The sequence below is a fragment of the Eretmochelys imbricata genome, chromosome 22 (assembly GCF_965152235.1).
Source record: "Eretmochelys imbricata isolate rEreImb1 chromosome 22, rEreImb1.hap1, whole genome shotgun sequence".
Classification (NCBI taxonomy): Eukaryota; Metazoa; Chordata; order Testudines; family Cheloniidae; genus Eretmochelys; species Eretmochelys imbricata.
In genome coordinates this window covers 3,554,402-3,578,917 of record NC_135593.1, presented here as the reverse complement: position 1 = coordinate 3,578,917, position 24,516 = coordinate 3,554,402, and the positions used below count along the sequence as shown (strand labels likewise).

Here is a 24,516-nt window from a genome sequence, read left to right as displayed (position 1 = left end):
CAGTGGCCCTTAGTCCTACATGACTCTTTTCTAACACTGTCCCTTGCCCCAGCACCTGTCCTTCCTCTTCCGTGTGGACTGCCAAGTTGGTCTGCTGATGATAATGTGCCAGCTTCTTAAAGGAACAGTGATGCTTTAGAGGGCAGACAGAGCACAGAGGGGGAAGCAGCTGTGTTCCATCACTGGCTCTTTTGTCCTATTCTGGGATATGATTTTCTGGTGCATGTCTGTGCAGATGCTGTGAAATGAGCTGGCGTCTCTGCCAGCAGAGGCCCTGGCACTCACCATCATGGCCCAGATCACTGATTTATGCCCCCAAAACCACGTTTCCCAAATTAGGATTAACACCCCCGAAGCCCCCAGAGTTTAGAAAGTGGCCCCATGTGGCTGGCCACCATTTTAGCTGAGCTGTTTGCCGATGTCCTTGTAATGCCAGCCAGGCCAGTGGCTGAGGCTCTGAATGCTGGTTGCCAGCCAATATGCAGATTGGAGGCCATCAGCCAGCCGCTGAGTGATGATGACATGTGAGCCACCCGCATCAGTCTTGTTTAAAAATTAGCATAGATCCTGCTAGAACGACAACAGCCATGTTTCTGGTGCAGCTGGCTCCTGCCAGACAGAACTGGAGTTGAGTTGTTTAGCTCCTTTGGGGGGGTGGGGCGGGGCATTGTCAGCTTCTGCATAAAACAAGCCACATCACAGAAAACCTCCCCGCAAATGCAAATTCCCTGTTTTGCCCCAGCCCCAGCAGTTGCTGTTTCATTGTCGCAATGAGCATTCTCACCCACTCCTAACAGCGACTCAAAGCCATGGTGGGCCACGCCCTGTTCACATCCGCCATGTCCCTGTATCAGATGTGGACAGGTCACAGAGCTCGCTTCTATACCTTAGCTGTGTTCAGCATCAGATCCTTCAACGCTGTGCCAGGTATGGCTGAGGAGAACTTAAATAAGGCATTTTACACACAGTGCAGTCCAGTGGCTGAACCGTATAATACAGGTTTCAAAGTAGCAGCCAAGTCACTGCATCTCCCCCTTTAAATTCGACATGCCTCAGGCTGTCTTTGAAGGACAGTATGTATCGGTTTGTTAAGGATCTCTGAACCATACTGGGTTTTTTAATTACATGACCCAAACACGGAACAACGTGGTCAGCTGGCTGTCCAGTGGTTACAACAGCTGGCTGTGGTTGGTTTGGAATTCTTGAGTCATCTTCTTGTTTTGTGCCCTCCAGCTGCAGAGTTTGCTCTGTGGATTGTTCTTTCTGAGGAACAAACTGTAGATGTCAACAATTTCTGTTGAACTCTCCACTGTCGGTCTCAATCGCATATGATCCGGGCAATGAATTCTTTGTCTTCATGACAGCTGGACGTCCTTTTTCTCCCTCCGGTTTGAAATAAACACGGTCACCAGGTTCTAGACCTAGCAGTTCTCTAACTGAGTGATGACTGTTGTAAAAGTGTTCATGGACTTTTTGCTTTTTATCCAATTTGGCTTCATGTCTGGCCAATGTGGAGACAGATTCTTTTCCAAAGTTGGAACAGTACTTCTGAGTTGTCGTCACATCAGGAGTTGTGCTGGACTATTTCCAGTAGATGCTATTGGTGTTGATCTGTAAGTCAGAAGAGCAAGGAATGGATCTTTCTGCTGTAGGATTTTCTTGGATGTCTGTACAGTTCTCTCAGCTTCTCCATTTACTACTAGTAATATGGTCAATATCCTAGTTCCTTCTGAATGACAAAAATTCTGCTGCAGTGAATCACGATCCATTGTCCATCATCAGTTGTTCTCTAATACTGAAGTCAGCAAAAGTGCATTTCAGTTTCTCAATAACACTGTGACATGTTATGACTTTCAAGTACATTGTTTCTATATAACTGAAAAAAGTCCACAACGACCAGGTAGTGATTTCCCCTGAATCTGCATAAATCTGCAGCTAGTCTCTTCCAAGATCTGGCTGGTACAGGTGTTTGTATACTGTATGGTCCAGCATTGTCTCTCAAGTTGATTTGTACTGGATCTCCATTCAAAAGTCCAATATCATCAAATTCTCATTCAAGTTCTTCCACCTTTCTTGCTAGGCCCATCATGGCTGCCACACTGCGGCTGAAAAGGTTGGTCTGTCATCTGTTTGTCACATACACTCTGAATGCAAAGCTTTTGTCTTGGTAAGTTGTTTCTGTGGTGAACTGGCTCTTGCAGTTCAGAATACCTCCAGGGATAGTCAAAGCAGTGTCAGGTGACTTCAGCTCTGGGAGGGGTTCCCTTCTGAGATGACAGCGAGGTCTGCTCCTGAGTCAATTTTAAAGTCAATAGTCTTGCCGTGAATATTTAGTTTCACTCTCCAGACAGGCTTTGTGTCATCACAAGTGACAGATCCCAGAAACAAAAGCTCTGAATTGTGTGTAATATGAGTCAACTCCCTGACTGCTTTGGTGCGGCAAACAGCTCCAAAATGTCCATATTTTATACATTTATTACACTGCACACCTCTGGCTGCACATGCATCATCTCTTGAGATATGATTTTTTCCACATCTTATGCATGTAGGCTGGAATTTGTCCCTCTTAGCCTGGGAGTTCTCTACATGACTTTGAACACTCAGGTGTCTTGTTTACAGCTTCTAAGCTAGTTTCAGGTTTTTAAAGTCGCTCCTACTAATGAAATGCTTGCCTCAGGCCTCACCAAACAGGCCTCCGTTTGCCCCTCACAGTGGCCTGCCCCACAAGATACAGTCCCCACAGGCCTCCCTGCGCCCTGGCTCCTGGCAGCCACGTTGTGGAGCAGCACTGCCAACCCACAGCCAGCCCATTCCAACTGCTTGACAAGAGTCCTGCTCGGGCTGGCGACTAATAACCTCCCTCTCTGCTGCCCGTGCGGCACCTTGGGCCTCCCCGCTACCGACAACAGATGTGCTCTGGTGTCAAGAACTTGACCCACAGCCTGCTGAGTGAGCAGGTGACCCTGCCCTCCAGCCAGCTCTCGCACTCCTGGGCTGCCTTGGGCCCACTGGCGTGGGGTGTGTCCTGCCTCTCGCACATGGTGTGTGAGTGTAAATGGCGACACTGGAACCAGGTGCTGGGTTCCCGTCTCTGTCTGTGCCAGCTCTTCCTGTCCTGCGTCCTCCAGGCCAAACGGGGCCTGCCACTCCGCTGTGGTGTCTGAACTCAATTCCCAGATCCCCTGTTAGCCGTGGTTCCCCACTGGTCACTTTCCCAGCATAGGAGGGGCCGAGGAGGCAAAGCCACCTCCCACTCTGTTCCCCAATCCCTGCACTCTGGGGCTCTCCATGGCCTGGCACCCACCTTCTAGCTACCTGTGTTGTGTGCATACTCTTTGGCTGCCAGCTGTGGCTGCTGGCACAATACGCGGCTGCCTTCCCCTGGGGCTGGCACATTGCTGCCATGGCACTCCGGCCTCAGCCGCCCCATGCTCTCCCCTGCAGTCCAGTCAGCACAGCCTGAGCTCCAAGGCCTCTGCGTCCACCCCAAAAGCCTGTTTCTAATTGGCCCCCGGATTTATCGGCCACAGACCGGCCAGCAAAGGAAGGTGAGCGCAGAGCGGTCAGCCCGGTGCAGCACTGGGGGTGCGTGCGGGGAGAGGCTCAGAGCCGCCCACGGTCTGTGGGGCAGTAGCACAGGGAGATGGGGCACCAGGGGTCGGCTGTTCCCATTGCCCTGTTCAGAGGAAGCCTGGTGCTCCAGAGAGCGGAGCGGTTTAGCTACCCCTTGGGAGCGCTGGGTGCTTAGTGCCGTCTAAGGAGAGCCCTTCCCTTTACTCCTTCAATGTCCTGCTGCTTCCCCCCTTGATCTGCGGTCAGTAGGGCTGTTCTGGTGTCACAGCAGCCCTGCCTCTCCCCTCGCACACGGCAGATCAATGGCCTTGGTCCGCTAGCAAACTAGCACCAACATCTGGCTTCTGGTGGATGGCACCAGCCAGGGCCGGCCCGTGGCTCGCTCAGATGCTTAGTTCATTAAAGTGCCATCGACCTGCGCACGTCACCAGAGCCGGGGGTTGGCGGCACTTCCACAGCCCTCTCCTCAGAGCAACCGCCCGTTCCCTCGGCGTCTGCCCTTTGCTACAGCCTAGGGAAGGGGACGGGGCTCAACTGGAGCAGGGGGGGCACTGCCCTCGGGAGGGGCCTCGGAAGTCTGCGGGGGGGGGTGTCACGGTGCTGCCCATGGGAGGGGCCTCGGAGGGAGGGGGTGTCACGGTGCTGCCCATGGGAGGGGCCTCGGAGGGAGGGGGTGTCACGGTGCTGCCCATGGGAGGGGCCTCGGGGGGAGGGGGTGTCACGGTGCTGCCCATGGGAGGGGCCTCGGGGGGGAGGGGGTGTCACGGTGCTGCCCATGGGAGGGGCCTGGGGGGGAGGGGGTGTCACGGTGCTGCCCATGGGAGGGGCCTTGGGGGGGAGGGGGTGTCACAATGTTGCCCACAGGAGGGGCCTCAGTGGCAGCTCTCTTCTGCTGGGAGGGGCCGTTCTGTGTGGGGCGAGTTTGGGCTGCTTGGGGTCTCTGGAGGGCTGGGCTGAGTGGGCTTCTTACTGCAGCAACCCTGCCACCAAATGGACACTCCTGGGCCCATGGGGGAGCCTCAGCAGGCAGCGCAAGGATCAAGTGGGGCCGGGTCTCAGACCCCTCTCCCAGCAGGCCAGACTGGCTCCTCCGGGGCGGGGTGAGCACCTTGACCAGATGGGGGGCATGGAGCTTGCTCCTTGCTGCCCAGGTGGCACCTGCCCAGAGGCCGTGGCGCTGCCGTGGTGTGGCCAGGTAACCTGGGGCGGGCGTGTTGCTGGACATGGTCCCTCAATAGCGGGACTGGGTGCTTTCTGCCCTCGACGCAGGCCAGGAGAGCCGCTAACACCTGCTCTGGCCTTTTCCCCTTAAGTGACATCCGACCGCATCCCGCCAATCATCCGCCGAGGGCCCGCGAATCAGACGCTGGCCGTGGATGCTACAGCCCAGCTGCAATGTCATGTGACCGGGAACCCGCTACCCAGCGTCCAGTGGCTGAAAGATGGGCAGCAGGTTGTGGGCAGGGACCCCAGGGTCAGCCTGTTAGACAACGGGACTCTGCAGATCACAAACATGCAGGTAACAAACATCACAAACATCCCCCCACTCCCCGCTCCCAGAGCTGCGCCTGAAGCCCCTCTTGTGAGTCAGCCTTTTCCCCTTTGTCAAGCCCCAGCTTTGTTACTCCTTTTGGGGAGGAGTTTGCAGCTGGTGCTTCGGTCTGTTATTCCTGGAAGTGCAGTGGGTCCTGGTGGAGTATAGAAATCACAAAGCCCCTCAAGCTGTTGCTGCTGTTCTGACTCCACTCCCGCAGCATCTCTTCGGCAAGTTTGAGACCCCTGGCATGCATGCGTTTGCAATCTGCCACTTTACTGGGCCTTTCAGTTTTGTCCTGTGATGTTCTGTTGATGTTCCAGTTGGAACCGAGACATTTTTTAACAGCACCAAGGCACGGTGCAGGTACACTGGATTATTTAATTTGTTCCGTGCATTGGTCCACCTGGCATAGTACAGATTTCCTGGCTGTGTTCTGCTTCAAATTGACTCCCCCTTCTTGGTAATACCACTCTGCAGTTATTCGTAGGTCTCAGGGTGCATGTCCCTGAATCCCCGTGTGGCTGCAAAGTGCTGCAATCCTCACGGCACGCGTGGAAGCTGAAGCACGGAGACGGAGGGCCAAATTTTTAAAGGTATTCAGGGACCAGGCGAGGCAGATTGAAATCAGTGGGAGTTAGGCGCTTTTGAAAATACCACTCGGCACCTAAATACCTTTACAAATCTGACCCTCAGTGACTTGCTCGAGGCCACACAGTCGCTGGGGTAAAGCAGGGACTTGGGCGCAGGTCTCTGAAGTCGAGAGCGGTGGCCCAAACCGCTGGCCCGGCCGGCCTCGCCAACACAACCCTAAATGGGCTGCACTCTGAAATCAGGTCAGTGCAAACTCACAGCCCTGAGCGGTCCAGTTAAACCGTCCTGACCCCTGGCGTCAACCCAGCGGGGGCCTCTCGGGGAGGTGGAGTGCCTATACCGGCAGGAGAACCCCCGGCGATGTAAGTAGCGTCTTCCCTGGAGCACTAGAGGTCCCTCTGCGCTGCTACAACGTTTGACGTGTAAACGAGCTCGAAGTCCCTTTGAAAATGAGACTTACGACTGGCCTACACCTCAAACTTTGCTCAGCCCAGCGACAAGAGTTTTGTGCCCTGAGCACCACAGGCAGGTAGCCCTCACCCTCTGTGCGGACGCGGCTGGTCGATGGAAGGGTGCTTCCACTGATTTACCTGCATCGGTAGAAAAACCCCGTCCGTCAATGCCACAGTGCAGCCCTGTTAGCTGCAGAGCCCTAGCGTGTAGTGTAGACATGCCCTCAGGCTCCTAAGTCACTTAGGCCTTGTAACGCAAAGCTGAGCAAAGCTTCAGCACTTTTCAGAATCTGGCCCCAGGCCTAACTCAGTCCTAGTTGATTTAAACGAACCCAGGGTTAGACGTCCACCTAGCCTTGCGCCGGTCGGACTACATAAGCTTGAAATCACATCGGCACTTAAGGTGGGCCGCTCTCCCATGGAGACAAGGCCTTGCTCAGCTCTGGGGGGTGGGCCCTAGGGATGGCTCTTCCTTCGAGGGGGCAGCGTTTGAACCGTGGCAGTGTGGGGGGGAAGGGAGAGCAGTGTTCTTTCCCGGTGTGTGCGAATTATGCAGCAGTAGAGTCTTAAAGTTTGTGTGCAGATGTGGGGGTGGGAGTGCACACGAGCGTGTGAGCACATACACCTGTGTGTCCATGCATGCACCCATCGTTTGTTTGTAAAGAGCAGAGTGGGGGGCGTGGAGGAGAACGAAGAGCCCCGAGCATCCTTGGGCACAGCAGCTCTCTGCAGGGAATGCTGGGGGTCCCTAGCAGGGGTGCAGGCTGGCTGACAGCACTACTGGCTCCAGGCACTAAACGCCATCTGGGACTGGGCCTCCTTCCAAAGAACACCCCGCTCCCCATGGGCGCTGAGTCCCCCGGCTGCGCACCCCCTCCTGATGTAGCCACGGTGTGCTGCCACGCCCTCCCTCCCCCACCCCCACCCCTCTGTTAACCACACCGGTTGCAGCCTGCCCTACATTCAGATGGGGAGGGCAGGGCCTGGAGTCGGGGCAGGGCCTGGTACCATGGGGCCCTGCTCACTTGACGGGAATGGGGCATTCAGCCGGCTCCTGTCTCTGGGAGGTGGCTGTCATGTGCAGGGCTGCTGGGTGGGCATGGCTGGGGTGCTGTGGGAGCTGCGTTCCTCCCCCCGGCCTGGAGGCAGGCGCGGCGGAGTCAGACACGGCGCCGGGGTAAAGTGGAGGTTATCCATAAATTAGTTATCAAAACACACAGCTCACGCTAAACAGTGCTTTAAAAATTGATGTCAGGCATCAGTGGGGAGCGAACTGTTTCACGTGCGCTTTGGGCCGCCGTTGTGTGCGAGTCAGGAGGTTAATGCATCTGCCGGCTCCCGGCGCACCTAATGGCATCGGTGGGTAGCCGTTGTGGCTCTGTGCCCAGGAAGCAATGAGAGCTGTCAGGCGGCTAGCAGGGGTAGCATGAGTTAATGGTCCCCAGGGACGGCCACCTCCTCAGGCCATGCTGCTTCATGGGGAAAAGTGGGGCAGCCCCACCTGACAGGCACGTTAAAGCGTTCCCTCCATTCCCCTCTGCGCATGCTGCCCTCCTGTCCCCCAGGCCTGCTGCCTCCCCGGCCGGCGCTCCCTTGACGCTCTCCGCACAGCCTGTCTGCAGCGCCCCCCAGCCAGGGACATCGCACCCCCGGCTTTGCTGTCTGCCCTGCTCAGAGGACATTGTCCCGGGCCTTGCTCTGCCAGTGGAGCCCCCCGTACCCGGCAGTCCTCACCTCCCACCTGCAGGAGTGTGGAGTGTGCGTGGCAGCACCACGCAGTGGCATCCTGGTGAGCGTGGTGCCAGGGGGTCACTGTGGCTGGCGAGCAGCCCTGGCAGGCTGGGCTGTGCAGCTCTCTCGTGCCAGGCCCTGGCACCTCCGGCAGGCAGGCATTCCCTGAAGCTCAGGCTGGGAAGTCCCTGGACACTGATGTGCCATTTATCGTCACTGGGATCTCGAAATGGCACAGCGTTGCAGGAAGGGCCGTGGGTGCGGCTCAGAGGCAGGCTGACTCCATCACTGCACTCAGCCCCGTGCCACCCCAGGGAGCCTGCGGCTCTGAGCCACCGTGCCCAGCTCACACTGTGTGTACGACAGCCCTCAGCCACGATCCATGAGCCGAACACACAGGCGATGCTCCCAGAGCCCCAGGCCCCTCTCGCTGAGCCCCGACATTATACCGCCCTGGCCGCCCTCTTCCACTCCCATTCCAGACTGCCCCTTGCGGTGCAGTTCAGGAGGGCAGCAATGCCCAGGCACACAGGCCAGCTGCCCTCCTGGAGCTGTTCCCATGTGAGCAGAAACCCGGCCAGGTCCAGGCTCTGTTACACTGCTTGGGGCGGCTGTTGCAGTTTTGTCTCTCCCAAGGAAACCTGCAGCCAGCTACCTATCTGGGCTGTGGAAACTCAGCTCCTCTGCTGGACTGCCGGATGCATTCCCCAGAGAGCTCCTCCCGAGGCTGCAGCCTGGCCGGCCCCGAGGGCACAGGGGGTCTGCAATCCCAGTACTACAAAGGGATCCCCAGCACGGAGCCTCGTGCACAGCACGCTCTGGGTGTGCAAACGGTGTCCCATCCCCCACAGCTCATCCTGGCCAGGGACTCACCCATGGCAGCTGCACGACTCACTGGCTCCCCTTGCTGTGCACAGGTGACGGACTCCGGGCTGTATGTCTGTGTCGCTACCAGCTCGACGGGGGAGACGACATGGAGTGGGGCCCTGGCAGTGCAAGGTCAGTAACAGACCAGTTCACCTGGGCCCTGCAATGTCGGGGCATATCAGGACAGCTGGGTGCAGGGAATGGGGGAGAGTGGCCCAGGACACACAGTTGCTGCATTAGGGGCAGGCTGGGGGGCCTGGTAGCAGGGCTATGGGGGCTGTGACGGGTTCCCCCCAGGGTGCAAGTTGGAGCTGGGGTACCACTGAGCCCGCCTGGCTCACCAGCCTGGGCTTCCTTTCACACTGGCACTGTGATAAGTTGCCAAGCTCTCCAAGCTTGCTCTTTCACCAGCATACACACAGATAGGGACACACCCAGCTGCAGCTTCGCACACAGATGCTGAGTTCAGCTCTGCATGAGAAGGCTCAGCTAAGGCACTTCCCAGTTGCTAAGGCACCCCCCGAAGTGTAAACCCAAAATTGTACAGTCTTGCACTGCACTGGAAACTGTACAGTGTAAGCTCGTGAAATTTGCCCCCTCCCTCAATGTGGAGAGAGATATGCAACAGCTTTCTGCCCCAAGTCATAATTTCCACACACTGGTTTTAGACAAAACAAAAACAAGTTTATTAACTACAAAAGGTAGATTTTAAGTGATTATAAGTGATAGCAAACAGATCAAAGCAGATTACCTCAGTACATAAACAAAACTGCAAACTGTAGCTGAGCAAGGAGCAGGTCGGGGGGCTGGGAGCAGGGACTGGGGGCGAGTGGCCCAGACACACACAGTAGCTGTGCTAGGGGTTGGGCGGGGGGCTGGGAGCTGGGAGTGGGGGCGAATGGCCCAGACACACACAGTAGCTGCGCTAGGGGCAGGTCGGGTCGGGAGCTGGTCCCTGCTGGTTACACCGATCGGGAAGGTGCTTGTTTGGCTGAATGCAGGACCCACGGGGGAGGCTCGCTGCTCTGTGCTGTGAGGGAGCTCAGACAGGATGCTCAATTGGCTCCTACCCTTGGGGTCAATGCCCGTGGGCTCCCTGGGCTGCCCTAGGCCTGCAGCTGTCACTGCGGGTGCCTTGCCTATGCATAGGTCAGAGCCACTCCCGGGAGAGCTTAGCGCTGGTCTTGCTTGGCTTGCTGCATCCCCTGCACAGGACAGCCGGCAGGGCAGGTAACTGCCACATGGGTTTCCAGCTCAGCCGGTCTGCGGGCCCCGCCCCGGGCCCTGAGAAGGTGGCTGGGGCAGGAACTGTCTGTTCTCCAGGACAGGTTTTTTGAAGAGCAAACAGGCCACTCAGTGAGCAAACCCAGGGAGCGCTGGGCCTGCAGGCATAGGCACCATGTCCCTCCAGAGCTTTGGACCCAGCGCCAACGTCGGCCGCTCTGGGGGAATCCCACCAGCGTTGCTGCACATGCCACTCACTGACATGAGTTACAGACACGCCGGCTTCCCCTGCTCCTCAACCCCAGGCAGACCCTCTGGCTGGGCAGCTGTGCTGTTCTTCCAGCAGCCCCCAGCCTGCAGCTGTGTTCAGATGGGTGTAAAGTCCCTTCCACTGCAGGAAGCTCTGAGCCCACGTTCCCTTTCGCTCCTCCTGGGACACGTCACCCAGCGCTGGCGAGTGCTTCAGCATGAGGTCTGGGCTGGGCAGGGTGGGGCTGGCCCCTGGGGAAGACGGGTCACCCCATTGCAAACCCCCTTGCCTGGTGTGCCCGAGGTGCAGTCCTGCTCACTGACAAAGCCACAAATGTGTTTCCAAGACAGCCACGGCCCTTGGCCAGACCTGCCCAGGAGCTCGGGGTTTGCCCAGGGCCAAGTCAAGTACAAGCAAAGCTGGAGGGACTCCCTGGTGGGTGGGAGGAGCCCCCCAGTTCTCATGGCCTCTGCTGTCCTAGCAGCCGGGGCACTGGCTCCGCAGAGGGGGCGTAGCTGAGCTTCTCATCAGCTCGGTGCAGGCAGCTGTCGGAAGACAGGATTCTGGGCTAGATGGACCATTGGTCTGACCCCGTCTGGCCGTTCTTATGAAACACTTCCTGGCGGTTCTCCAGCCCCCAGCCGCATTCTCAGCCAGGGCACTCCTGGCAGGCCTGGGCCCTTCCCGTGTGCTGAGCTTCAAGAGCAGGACTGCCGTGCCAGCACGACATGGGGATGGCCTGCTGGTGAGCAGCGCTGCACTGTCAGGCCTGGAACCTGACGACCCTCGCCCACAAAACGGGCGCAGCACAAGCATCAGGCCTGGCACTGTGCCTCTCCCCTGCCGTGTCCCCCTTGGCCTCATCCGCCAGAGGCCGTGGTTGTGGCAGGGCCCATGCACTGAAAGGCTCTGGATTTGCCAGCTGGAATCCGGTCTGGGAGCACACGCCCGGGCTGGACTCCGTGCCTCCCTGTCAGTCTGTCAATCTGTCCTTCTCTAGAGACTGGGGCTGACCTCCAGGTGCAGCTCTCCGAACCAGGCCACCTCCCTGGACCCCCCTCAGCGCCGCTGGTCACTGACGTCACCAAGAACAGCGTGACCCTGGTCTGGAAGCCGAGCCCCCAGAGAGGGGGCACTGCAGCCACCACGTACATCATCGAAGCATTCAGGTAACGCTTTGCACACTGCTGCCCAGGGCGCCCAGCAGAGAGGCCCCCAAAAAACAAAAACGTGGGGGGCCCAGGGAGTGCCTGCTTTGGGATGCGGGAGGGGGGCCGGGCTGGGAACACAAACCCAGCCCGAGTGCTCCTGGGCTCCCTGCCCCACCCTATCCCGCCCCCCATCTCTCGCTGGCTGGAGGAGCCCCTTCCTGGCAGGCCCAGTCACCGTGGAGGGGGTGGCAGCCGGGGCGGCATTGCCCATAGGCTGATGGGGGAGGCGGGGTGAAGCCAGTGACACCAGGGGCTTGTGGCTGGCGGCAGGCCCAGGGCTCACACTTGGAGCAGGCGGTGCTGGTAACCCAGGGGGAGGCTCTGCTTTCCCTTCGGACACCCAGTGAGAGAGGGGCCGAGTGCCCCTGCCCTGGCCCAGACTAGGCCCCGGCTCCCTAGTCCCTCTGTGCTGGGCCCTGGCACCGTTGGGCCTGCTGGACTCTGGAATCGCCCTCACATGGCGAGCCCTGTCTCTGCTGCTGCCCCCCTGTGCCAGGCCAGGCCCAGGCACTGCCCACCCCTGCCCGGTGCACAGGGAGGTGGCAGATGACCTGGCTGTGGCTCACCCCTCTCCCCACGCCCCATTGCAGCCAGTCCTCAGGCAGCACCTGGCAGACAGTGGCCGATAACGTGCGGGTGGAGAAGCACACGGTGAGCGGCCTGAACCCCAACACCATCTACCTCTTCCTTATCCGCGCCGCCAATGCCTACGGGCTGAGCGACCCCAGCCCCGTCTCGGAGCCGGTGCGCACGCAAGGTGAGGCAGCAGGGTAAAGCACGGGGTGGGGGCTCCAAGGCCATCCTTGGGGAGGGGGACTCAGCAAAAGGCAGGGATGGGCAGAGCCAAGGGGTTCTCAGGGGGTGATGGGCAGGGCCCCGGGGTCTCCGTTGAGGGATGGGCAAGGTCAGAGAGGAGGGCAATGGGCTAGGTGGGGCTGGGAGTGCTCAGCAGCAGGGTGCTGGATGGAAGGACACCCGAAGGCTGCCCGGGTTTCTGTTGCCCAGAGCCAGCAGCCTGTGCCCCCCAGGCCACAGGGAAAGCCTTTCCTCTTCCCGAGCACAGTGCCCCAGCCCCAGAGGCTGCTTGGCCCCCTGCCTTCCTCATCAGCACCTGCGCTGGGCTTTGGAGCCCAGCCCAAGTCCCCCGATGTCTTCTCTAGGCCCACCCTGCAGGCCCCACTCCAGAAGCACAGGGCAATGGTGTGTGTCCAGGCAGCTGAGCACCAGGAGCCGGCCCTAGCCATTGGTACAGCTGGCCCCAGCAGAGGGCAGGGGCTCCTGGCCGTCCCAGCAGGCTCCCTGGGCAGTAGGGCCTAGTGGGCACCTGGAGACAGATATGTGCCCAGCCAGTGGCTGGCTTGAGGGGCACCTGTGCCCGATCCTGTGCCTGTGTCCTGTGCCGGTACAGTGGGGTGACTCTGGGCACCGCACTCACGCTGGGTTTGTTGGCAGACGTCAGCCCCACCAGGCAGGGTGTGGATCACCGGCAGGTGCAGCGCGAGCTCGGCCAGGTCGCGGTACAGCTGCAGGAGCCCGTCATCCTCACCTCGACCACCATCCAGGCGTCCTGGACTGTGAGTACCAGCTCCAGCTTGGCCCGGGGGTGGAGAGGCGGAGGCGGGCCCGGAAGCGTGGAGAGAGCCCGGGCGGCTGTGCCAGGGCACTGTGGATGGTGTGCTGCTGGGGGTGGCGTAGAGGGTGCGGTGGGTGGGGGTGGGACGGCAGAGCATGGGGAGCAGCCCGGTTCCAGCTCTCCGGAGGCCGCGGGCCGTGCTGGGGCCGCGGGCGAGCGCTCCCCAATGCTGTCCCGTGGCTTGGTCCCCTCTCCCCAGGTGAATCGCCAGGCCCAGTTCCTCCAGGGCTACCGGGTGCTGTACCGCCCGCGGGGCAGCGCCTGGCTGGTGCAGGACGTGCCGGCACCGGCCCAGCGGAGCACCGTGCTGGTGGATCTGCGCAAGGGCCAGGAGTACGAGGTCAAGCTGCGCCCCTACTTCGACGAGTTCCAGGGCGTGGACAGCGAGGTGCTGGTGGTGCGCACGCCCGAGGAAGGTCAGTGGGGTGGCAGCAGCCCCCTCTCAGAGCTCGGCCCCCGGGCAGGGCCGGCATCTCCCCGGGCAGCTGCCGTGCCGTGGGCCAGCGACGCAGCCATCTGCAGGGACGCGGGCTCCCTGACCGTGGCCGCCGCGGGAGGGGCCGGGATCCTCACGAACGCTGCCCCGGCTGGTGCTCCCTGGCTTCCTCGGGCTGGCGTGGGGGCAGAGGAGCCCGGCGCTGAGCAGGGCTGGAGGGGCGTCTGGGGGGCGCCAGGGCTGCTGTGCGGGGGGGAGTGCGAAGTGCGTACGCTAACCTGCCTGTCCCATAATGCCTACCTCGGCTGGCCTGCCCTGGCCCGGCAGCTCCGCGGGCCGTGGGCCGTGGCTACATGGTGCCCGTCACGGAGCCAGCGGTCGTGCTCTGGGACGGGCTCCCTCCCCAGCTGCTGCCGACAGGGTGTTGGTGCCCTGTGGCTTGTCAGAGCCGGGGCCCGGGAGCAGCTAGAGCTTGCTGCCCTCCCCTGGGGCTGCTGGCTCCCTGGGGATGTGCAGCGCACCCGTCCCCTCCTGGCTGGGCCAGGTGGAGGGAGCCTGGGGCAAGTCCAGGGGCCAGCAGGAGGCTCTTGGGGCCAGGCATGGTGCTCGCGGTTGGCCAGTCCCCTTGATGTGCAGCTCCCCCCAGCCCTCAGCACTATACCCTCTTTCCTCCCTCCCAGCCCCCAGCGCCCCCCCTCAGGCAGTTTCCGTGGTAACAGTGGGCAACAGCACCAGCATCAGCGTGTCATGGGAGCCGCCCCCTGCCGGCGAGCAGAACGGCATCATCCAGGATTACCGGGTAAGGTGGCACTGCAGGGGGGCAGGTACCAGGTGCATCCAATGTGCCGGGCACAGGTGCTGCCAGGAGGGTTCGACCAAACTGGCAAGGGTCATCAAGTCCCGCACTGCCTGCATGCTCTGGCGGGGCCGATGCCAGGCACTTGGGGGTGGGGGCAGCTGCTCCACGTCATCCCTGAAGCCACAGGTAACCAGAGTCTTCTCCCTGGCAGATCTGGTGCCTCGGGAACGAGAGCCGCTTCCATATCAACAGCAGCGTGGAGGGCACGGTGCACTCCGCAGTGCTGCAGGGGCTGGTGCCCGGGGTGCTGTACCTCACCGAGGTGGCCGCTGTCACCAGCGCCGGCGTAGGAGTGAGAAGCGCGCCCGTCCCCATCCAGATCAGTGAGTGCGCTCGGCAGAGCGGGCAGGTGGCGGCTCTCACCCCAGGACCTCCCTTTGCACCCCTCCCTGCCCAGGCTTTGCACGTCTCTCACCTGTGCCCGCCTGGAGTCACTGCAGTGCTGGGCACTGCCCATGCGCGGTGAGGGGCAGCAAGGCACTGGAGTGAAGGTGGGGCGGCTCTGTCTGCCGGGGCGCTGGGCTGCTCGGAGCTCAGCAGACTGCAGGCAGGGCAGGCAGGGAGGGGGAAGTCTCTGCCGGGGGTCGGGGCTCAGTGTCTGCCAGGGTCAGAGGGATGCTGGGGTGTGTGTGACATGGGCACCGGCGGCGTTGGGGTTGCAGCAGGACCACTGACCACATGAGGGGGGCTGTGGCATGAAGGGGCACAGGTCGGGCCATGCAGACGCCCTCTAACTGCCTTGCCTTTGCCACCTGTACCCACCGCAGAGCCTGCCCTGGACCAGGGCTCGGTGCCCATCAGCAGTGGGGAGAACGTGAGCCTGGCCGAGCAGATCACAGACGTGGTGAAGCAGCCGGCCTTCATCGCGGGCATTGGCGGGGCCTGCTGGGTCATCCTGATGTGCTTCAGCCTCTGGATCTACTGGCGCCGCAAGAAGAGGAAGGAGCTGAGTCATTACACAGGTGAGGGGCCAGCCTCCCCTCCGCCCCCCAACCCCCACCGCCACGCACCAGGGTCTGCCCCCACCCCGGTGCGCCAGGGACCACCCCCCCAACCCCCACTGCCACACACCAGGGACCGATCCCACTCCAGTGCGCCAGGGACAGCCCCCCCCAACCCCCACCCCAGTGCGCCGGGGACCACCCCCACCACAACCCCACCGCCACGCACCAGGGTCTGCCCCCACCCCGGTGCGCCAGGGACAGCCCCCCCACCCCCCACCCCGGTGCGCCAGGGACCACCCCCACCCCAACCCCCACTGCCAAGCACCAGGGACCGATCCCACTCCAGTGCGCCAGGGACAGCCCCCCCCAACCCCCACCACCACACACCAGGGTCTGCCCCCACCCCAGCATGCCAGGGACCACCCCCACCCCAGTGCACCAGGAATAGCCCCCACCCCAACCCTGATCACCATGCACCATGACCAGCCCCCACCCCAACCTCATGCCAGGGATCAGCCCCTCCCCTGCTCACCAGGGACTGCCCCCCCGCCCACCACCATCACACTGTGCCATGGACTGGGCCACTCCAGATTAGATGCGGGCAAGTCAGGCTCTGCCTGGGACATAAGGGGGCCATCCCCACAGCCTGACTGCTTCCCCCCAGAGCCAGCCCGTGTGCAGAGCTCGCCCCCTCTGCTTACCCTCCACACATGGGTGTGACACTTCCTGGGGGTGCCCAGGCCTGTGGGCACCTCGCTACCTCCTGTCCTTAGCGGGAGGGAGCCCTGTCTGTGCCTGCCAGGGGTCAGCTCCCCACTGCAGCGGCCCCAGGCAACACAGGCACTGCCCTCTGGGCCTCGTACGCCCCGGACTCTCTGCAGGCTAACAAGTGACACCTCGCAACCCCCAAGCCCTCCCGCGCCTCCCCGGAGCATCCGGCCCCAGTCCCCTGGCTCTCGCAGTGCCCGATCCGCTGCTCCCAAAGGTTCAGTGCACCCAGCTCACCTGTTCCCCTCCACTCACTGCCCTGCTGCACGCTCAGCCCTTGGTGGGAACACCTGGTTACAAATCTAATGAAGTCCGAGCATGTACTCGAGAGCCTAGACACTCTCCCGTCTCATGCAGCCGTGGTTCTCAGCCTGTGCTCTGCGGAGCCCTGGGGGCCTGCACACTGTCTGAGGGGGCCGCGAGAGCCAGACTGAAAACAGACTGAACAGAATTCAATTCTATACAATCAAAGGTTGAGAACCACAGTCACTGCTCGGCCACGCTTCCCAGCCAGGCTGGCTGCGCCCCTCGGCCAGGAGACAACAGCCCCTCAGTGAAGGATCCAGGGGCCTCTTGGTACCCTGAGTACATCAGACCAGCCCATTGGCCCTGCTGACTGTCCGTTTTTTAGCCGGAACGCCCGGTCGAAAAGGGACCCAGTGGCTCTGATCGGCACCGCTGACTGGGCCGTTAAAAGTCCAGTCAGCAGCAAAGTGGGGGCCCGGGGCTAAGGCAGGCTCCCTGCCCGCCCTAGCTCTGCACAGCTCCCAGAAGTGGCCGCCAGATCTCTGTAGCCCCATGGGCGGCCAGAGAGGCTCAGTGCGCTGCCCCCATCCCAGTGCCGGCTCCGCAGCCCCCATTGGCTGGGAACCGCTACCAATGGGAGCTGCAGGGGCGGCGCCTGCAGGCGCGAGGGCAGCACCCAGAGCTTCCCTGGCCACCCTGCACCTAGGGGCTGCAGGGACCTGGCACCCGCTTCCTGGCAGTCACAGAAAGTGCTACCGGGACCCTGTACCCCCCAAGCCAACCCCTTGCCCCAGCCCTGAGCCCCCTCCTGCACCCCAAACCCCACATCCCCAGCCCAACCCCAGAGGCTACTAGCCCTCAGCTGAGACCTAACAAGCCACCCTTTGGTGAACCCTTATGCAGTTATCTTCCCAGGGGATCCCTGTGCCCGCTGCCCGCTGGGGAGGCCCGGGCTCCCCAGCGTGGCTGCTAGCACCAGACAGCTGGGTCAGAGGCAGATCCAGGGGAACAAGGCTGGGGCCCAAAGGGAGCAGGGCCTCTGTGTCACCCACCCCTCCCAGTAGAATGTACCAGCCTGGGGGCCTGGGACCTGACAGGGGGTGCGGTGTGCCATGCTCCTGTGAATGCCCCTGTGCTGCCCTGTGCCTGGTCCCAGCTCCCACCTCCTGCCCTGCTGCTCGCTCCCCTGCTGTGCCCTGGCATTCTCCTCCTGCCTGCAGCTGCTGCGACTGACCGTCTCCCCTCCTCTCTTGCAGCCTCCTTTGCCTACACGCCAGCAGGTAAGGCCCTAACCTTGCCCCAGCCACGGGGCTCCCCGAGAACGTGGCGGGGCCCCTTGACCCAGCTTGAGTTACAAAGGTTATCTACGAAGTCCCGTTTGCCTGAACACAGGAGGAGGCGAGCAGCAGGAGACCAGCCGTGCTTGCAGTGTCAAGCCTGCCGTCGCCTGCACCCAAAGAGCTGTCCCCAGCGGGTCCCTGCTCAGCTTTCTGGCTGCTGCTGTCTCTGCCATGTCTCTCACCCCCTTCACCCAAACGGTGCCCGGCTGAGCCCTGTCCACATAGGTCAGAGCCCGGCCCGGCCCTGGAGGTGTCTTGGTCCTGGCCTGCGACATGGACCTGTGGGGTTTTTTTGGGGCGGGGGTTGGGCTGCTGAACTGTGGGAGCTGCCTGCTTACCACAGCCTGGTCACCAGGCTCTGCAATGGCACCTGGGCCTGGCCCCTGGGTCCCACCTGACCCTCAGCAGCCGGGTCAAACACAACCCGCAGCAAACGAGGCCTCACCCGACCCTCAGCAGCCGGGTCTCAGCGCAGCATCTCTGTCTCTTTCAGTCTCGTTCCCGCACGCAGAGGGGCTGGCCCACGGCAACAGCAGGTGAGTGCAGAGGCCTCCCACCCCACGCTCCGCAGCGGCCGGGGGCCGCTGGGGAAACCCTCCAGCAGGGCTACCCAGCACGCAGTGAACATAAGCCCCAACCCTACCCTCTCTCCCTGCAGACCAGGCATGCTGGCCATGGCCACCAGCGCCTCCAACTACCCCTGGCTGGCGGACTCATGGCCCGCCCCCAACCTGCTGCTCAATGGGAATGCCAAGGAGCCTGGCACGAGCTGCTGCACAGGGATTCATGATGCCACGGAGAGATATTACAATGGTACTGGTGGGGCATGGGGAGCTGCGGGTGGCCAGGCCGTGGCAGGGGGCTGGGCTTAGAGCAGCCAGGAAAGGGGCCAGGACGAATGGGCCCATGTCCGGGGCATTTTGGGATGTATAAGTAGGGGCATAGCGAGCAGATCGAGGGACGTGATCGTCCCCCTCTATTCGACATTGGTGAGGCCTCATCTGGAGTACTGTGTCCAGTTTTGGGCCCCACACTACAAGAAGGATGTGGATAAATTGGAGAGAGTCCAGCGAAGGGCAACAAAAATGATTAGGGGTCTAGAACACATGACTTATGAGGAGAGGCTGAGGGAGCTGGGATTGTTTAGCCTGCAGAAGAGAAGAATGAGGGGGGATTTGATAGCTGCTTTCAACTACCTGAAAGGGGGTTCCAAAGAGGATGGCTCTAGACTGTTCTCAGTGGTACCAGATGACAGAACGAGGAGTAATGGTCTCAAGTTGCAGTGGGGGAGGTTTAGATTGGATATTAGGAAAAACTTTTTCACTAAGAGGGTGGTGAAACACTGGAATGCGTTGCCTAGGGAGGTGGTGGAATCTCCTTCCTTGGAAGTTTTTAAGGTCAGGCTTGACAAAGCCCTGGCTGGGATGATTTAACTGGGAATTGGTCCTGCTTCGAGCAGGGGGTTGGACTAGATGACCTTCAGGGGTCTCTTCCAACCCTGATATTCTATGATTCTATGATTCTATGGTTCTATGATCTCCGGCCCCAAGGCTGTGAGGGCTGGGTGGGCGAGGAAGCCGAGCTGAGTCCCTCTTTGGGGGCCCAAGCCGGCTTTGCTGTTGCTGGCTCTGGGGAGCAGGTGGGCCGAGCTCCTGGAGAGGGGCAGGAGAAGCAGCCCAAGGCAGCTGGTCCAACGCTGGGAACTCTGGGCCAGCAACAGCTCAGCCACGTGGTGGGCAGGACAGGAGCCAAATGACCCCATACGTGGCTGAACTGTCCCCATAGCGCAGTGTCCTGTGTCTGTAACTTGCCCCGCAGAGGCCGGGATTTCCAACTACCTCGCCCAGACGGAGAAGTTTGGGGCGGGCGCGTCGGACGGGCCCATTTACAGCACCATTGACCCTGCCAGCGACGAGATGAGGACCTTCAACGGGGCCTTCTCGCAGCACACCACGCCTTATGCCAGCACACCCCTGGTGCCGTATGGGGTGCCCAGCCTGCCCTCCCCTGACGCAGAGGAGAGCCCGCGGAGCCCCCAGCCTGGCCCCTCCGGCAGCCAGTACGCGCTCCCGGAGCGCAGCAGAGCTGAGCAGGGTAGGGACGCCGTGTGGGAACCGCTGGGTGTGCAGCTGGTCGGGCTGTGGAGCCCGGGGGACGCGGGGTGGGGGGCCCAGTGAGCCAGTGCCAGGCACAGAGTTGGCTCTTCCGACGGCTGGCCCCAGGAGCTCTCTGGGCATGGGAGCCACCTTCCGCTGCCAGGAGCACCCCAAGGACACCGCGGAGTGCTGGGAAGCGCCGTGTGTCTCCAAAGCGGATTGGCTGGACCCTGGGCCCAGCCCACGCCCTCAACAGCCACTGTGGACTCCGAGGGCAGGCGAGAGGCAGGGGGCTCGCTGTGGGGCTGCCCCACTCGCTGTGTCAGAAACACCTGTCTGGCTCCGGTCTCTCTAGTGGTGAAAATCGGCAAAGCAAAGTCGATGGGGAAGCCGGTGAAAACGCCCTCGCTGAACTGGACGGAGCTGCTGCCCCCTCCGCCTCCGGCCAGCGAGCTGAGCCAGTACGTGGAGGAGGCAGAGGAGGAGGAGGAGGAGGAGGAGGAAGAGCTGGCTGCCAGGTGAGCACAGTTACCGCTCTCTCTGTCCTAGCAGGGACGGTGCCACCGCACAAACACCCAGCGATCCCACGGCCAGGATCTGGGTGCCCATGGCAACACAGAGTCTGCACCAGTGGCTGCCGGGGCCGGGCAGACATTGCCCCTCGCGCCAGACTCCCCCAGCCCTGCCAGAGGCACTGCAGGGAGCTGGGCGGGCCCAGGCAGACCTATGGCATTGCCAGCCTGCCTGGGTCAGGTCAGAGGCTCGGTCAGGAGAGTCTATGACAGAGGCTGATTACAGCCATAGCCATGGGGTGCTTCCCCCTTCGGCCTGGCTTTGCGCCAGGGGCCTGTAGAGCTGGGCAGGGAGGCACGTGGAGCCGGGTGGGGAGGCGCGTGGGACGGGCGGGGAGGCCTGTGGGATGGGCGGGGAGGGGCGTGGAGCCGGGCAGGGAGGCCTGTGGGACGGGCAAGGAGGCATGTGGGACGGGGCGGGGAGGCCCGTGGGACGGGCAGGAAGGCACATGGAGCCAGGCGGGGAGGCCCATGGGACAGGCGGGGAGGCGTGTGGGACGGGCAGGGAGGTGCGTGGGACGGGTGGGGAGGCCCGTGGGACGGGCGGGAAGGCACATGGGACGGGCGGGGAGGCGTGTGGGATGGGCAGGGAGGTGCGTGGGACGGGTGGGGAAGCCCGTGGGACGGGCGGGGGGGCATGTGGAGCTGGGCGGGGAGGCCTGTGGGACAGGCAGGAAGGCACATGGAGCCAGGCGGGGAGGCTCGTGGGACGGGCGGGGAGGCGTGTGGGCAAGGTGGGGAGGCCTGTGGGACGGGCAGGGAGGTGTGTGGGATGGGGGCGGAGGCCCGTGGGACGGGCAGGGAGGTGCGTGGCACAGGTTGGGAGGCCCGTGGGACGGGCGGGAAGGGACATGGAGCCGGGCAGGGAGACCCGTGGGACGGTTGGGGAGGTGCGTGGGATGGGCGGGGAGGCGCGTGGGACGGGTGGGAAGGCACATGGAGCCGGGCGGGGAGGCCCGTGGGACGGGCGGGGAGGTGCGTGGGACGGGTGGGGAGGCCCGTGAGACGGGCAGGAGGCACATGGAGCCGGGCGGGGAGGCCCGTGGGACGGGCGGGAAGGCACATGGAGCCGGGCAGGGAGGCCCGTGGGACGGTTGGGGAGGTGCGTGGGATGGGCGGGGAGGCGCGTGGGACGGGTGGGAAGGCACATGGAGCCGGGCGGGGAGGCCCGTGGGACGGGCGGGGAGGTGCGTGGGACGGGTGGGGAGGCCCGTGAGACGGGCAGGAGGCACATGGAGCCGGGCGGGGAGGCCCGTGGGACGGGCGGGAAGGCACATGGAGCCGGGCAGGGAGGCCCGTGGGACGGTTGGGGAGGTGCGTGGGATGGGTGGGGAGGCGCGTGGGACGGGTGGGAAGGCACATGGAGCCGGGCGGGGAGACCCGTGGGACGGTTGGGGAGGTGCGTGGGATGGGTGGGGAGGCGCGTGGGACGGGTGGGAAGGCACATGGAGCCGGGCGGGGAGACCCATGGGACAGGCGGGGAGGTGCGTGGGACGGGTGGGGAGGCCCGTGGGATGGGTGGGAAGGCACATGGAGCCGGGCGGGGAGGCCCGTGAGACGGGCGGGGAGGCACATGGAACCGGGCGGGGAGGCCCGTGGGACGGGCGGGAAGGCACATGGAGCCGGGCAGGGAGGCCCGTGGGACGGTTGGGGAGGTGCGTGGGATGGGCGGGGAGGCCCGTGGGATGGGTGGGAAGGCACATGGAGCCGGGCGAGGAGGCCCGTGGGACGGGTGCGGTGGCATGTGAAGCCGGGCGAGATGAGGGCGGCCTGCGGGGCTGAGTGGGGTGGCTGTGAGAGCCAAGGCGCCGTCCAGGCCTGTGGTGCCCGGCAGGGTCTAACATACCCCCACTTGCAGTGCGGAGGCGGAGGAATGGTGCCCCCCGCTGCCCGAACGCACCTACCTGATGGAGAACGTCCAGGAGGAACAGTGCCCCCTGCCCCCGCCCCGTGGCGACATCTCCTCACCCGCCCACTCCTACGGGCAGCAGTCCACGGCCACGCTGACGCCCTCGCCGCGTGATGAGATGAGAGCTGCCGAGGACATCCCCAGGCTGCATCACTTCGAGATCCCGCACCTGCCCCGGTAGGAGGCGCCCCCACCCCACCCCTGGGGCTCAGGCTCCTGGGGGCTCCCCGAACCTTTCGCAGGAGAGAGAAGCTGGGCGAGTGGAGTGCCAGCCTGGGTCAGGCCAGCTTCCCCACTCAGCTCTGCCTGTGCTCCTCAATCCCGACCCGCAGCCCCCTGATACCCCAGCCCGGGGCTCCCCCCACACACGTGAGAACGGCCAGACTGGGTCAGACCAATGGTCCATCTAGCCCAGGATCCTGCCTTCCAACAGCAGCCAGGGACAGGTGCTTCAGAGGGAAGGTACAGAACAGGGCAAGTATCCCCTGTCGTCCAGTCCCAGCTTCACATCAGAGTTTAGGGACTCGCAGAGCATGGAGTTGCTGACCTGACCCTCTGGGCTAACAGCCATAGTCAGACCTATCCTCCACAAACTTAGCTAATTCTTTTTTGAACCCTTTTATAATTTGGCCTTCAAAACATTCCCCACGGGCGGCAGATAGAGTCCCACTTTGGGGAGGCAAGCCACAGCTCTGCCCCTTCTGTTCACGCTCCTGCCCCATGGCCGGAGCCCCAAGGACCCCCCTCTTGCCCAAAGAAGCCCCGCGCACCCCCTGTCGGCCAGAGGAGTCCCGGGCTGGCCGGAGCCCCGAGCCCCACACACACACACTCACGCCTACCCGGAGGTTCCCTGAAACTCCCCTCCCATCTGTGGCCCAGAGGAGCCCCAAGCTGCACCTCCCCTCCCCAGACCCCAAGCTGCCCGGGGAAAAGCATTTCTCTGATCTGTCTCTGTGCTGTGCCCCATGCAGTTTCTGGGGCAGCTGAGGAGGAAGCATTTGCTACTCAGCCTCCTGGGTTCCTCAGTAATCTCCCTTGAGTCCCCTGGCCTATTATACCTGCCGCCCATGACATCCCCTGGCAAGGAGTTCCACAGTTTGACAGTGCGTTGTGTGAAGAAGTACTTCCTTGTGTTTGTTTTAAACCTGCTGCCTATTCATTTCATTAGGTGACCCCTGGTGCTTGTGTTATGTGAAGGGGTAAATTACACTTCCTTAGTCACTTTCTCCACATCATTCATGATTTTATAGACTTCTGTCATATCCCCCCTTCAGTGGCGTTGGAACACTTTTCATAGTGGGGGTGCTGAAAGCCAGGAAAACTATCCCCAAACTTTTTACCTCGTGCCCCCCCCTCAGAGCTGAGACCAGGAGCAGGGCCGTGTGTCCGGGGGGGACACAGACAGGGACAAGGGGGCCGAGGCTGGGGGCAGGCACGGAGCCAGGAGCGGAGCCCCGCCTGCGGGACCGGCAACTGGGCTCCCGTGTGCATGGCTGGGAGCGGGGCCGGCAGCTGGGATACCGTATAAAACTGGGGATGCTGCAGCACCCCCCACACTCCTACTTCCCGTGCCTGTGCCCCCCTTAAAACTCAACAGTCCCCGTCTTTTTAATCTCCCCTCATACAGAAGCTGTTCCACCCCCCTAATCATTTGTGTTGCCCTGCGCTGTACTTTTCCCAGTTCTAATGTATTTTTTTTGAGCTATGGCCACCAGAACTGCACACAGTATTCAAGGTGTGGGCACACCAGGGGTTTATACAGTGGCATTAGGATATTTTCTTTCTATTTATCCCTTTCCTAATGGTTCCCAACATTCTGTTCGCTTTTTTGACTGATGCTGCACTTTGAGCGGATGTTTCCAGAGAACTCTCCACAATGACCCCAAGATCTCTTTCTAGAGTGGTAACAGCTAATTTAGACCCCATCATTTTGTATGGTTTTTTGGGATTATGTTTTCCAATGGGCATTACTCTGCATTTATCAAGATTGAATTTCATCTGCCATTGTGCCACCCAGCCACTCAGTTCAGTGAGATCCCTTTGTAACTCTTCACAGTCCACTTTGGATTTAACTATCCTCAGTAATTTTGTATTGTCTACAAACTTTGCCACCTCTCTGTTCACGCCTTTCCCCCCATCATTATGCTAAACAACAATGGTCCCAGTATAGATCATTGGGGGACCCTGCTATTTACCTCTCTCCATTGTAAAAACTGATAATTTATTCCTACCCTTCGTTTCCTGTCTTGTAACCAGTTATTGATCCATGAGAGGATC

At 61.7% G+C, this 24,516-nt stretch overlaps 1 protein-coding gene across 1 annotated transcript in view; it reads left to right on the top strand.

The window, feature by feature from the left end:
• ROBO3 (roundabout guidance receptor 3) overlaps positions 1-24,516 on the top strand; it is a 139,951-nt gene that overhangs the window by 110,549 nt on the left and 4,886 nt on the right. The window contains exons 9-22 of the mRNA XM_077839631.1: positions 4,887-5,092; positions 8,802-8,883; positions 11,226-11,394; positions 12,027-12,193; positions 12,889-13,485; positions 14,186-14,304; positions 14,516-14,687; positions 15,132-15,326; positions 17,579-17,602; positions 18,156-18,198; positions 18,321-18,475; positions 19,481-19,756; positions 20,114-20,276; positions 22,189-22,416. Of these exons, the coding sequence (XP_077695757.1) occupies positions 4,887-5,092; positions 8,802-8,883; positions 11,226-11,394; positions 12,027-12,193; positions 12,889-13,485; positions 14,186-14,304; positions 14,516-14,687; positions 15,132-15,326; positions 17,579-17,602; positions 18,156-18,198; positions 18,321-18,475; positions 19,481-19,756; positions 20,114-20,276; positions 22,189-22,416 (2,596 nt within the window). The remainder of the gene's footprint in view (positions 1-4,886; positions 5,093-8,801; positions 8,884-11,225; positions 11,395-12,026; positions 12,194-12,888; positions 13,486-14,185; positions 14,305-14,515; positions 14,688-15,131; positions 15,327-17,578; positions 17,603-18,155; positions 18,199-18,320; positions 18,476-19,480; positions 19,757-20,113; positions 20,277-22,188; positions 22,417-24,516) is intronic.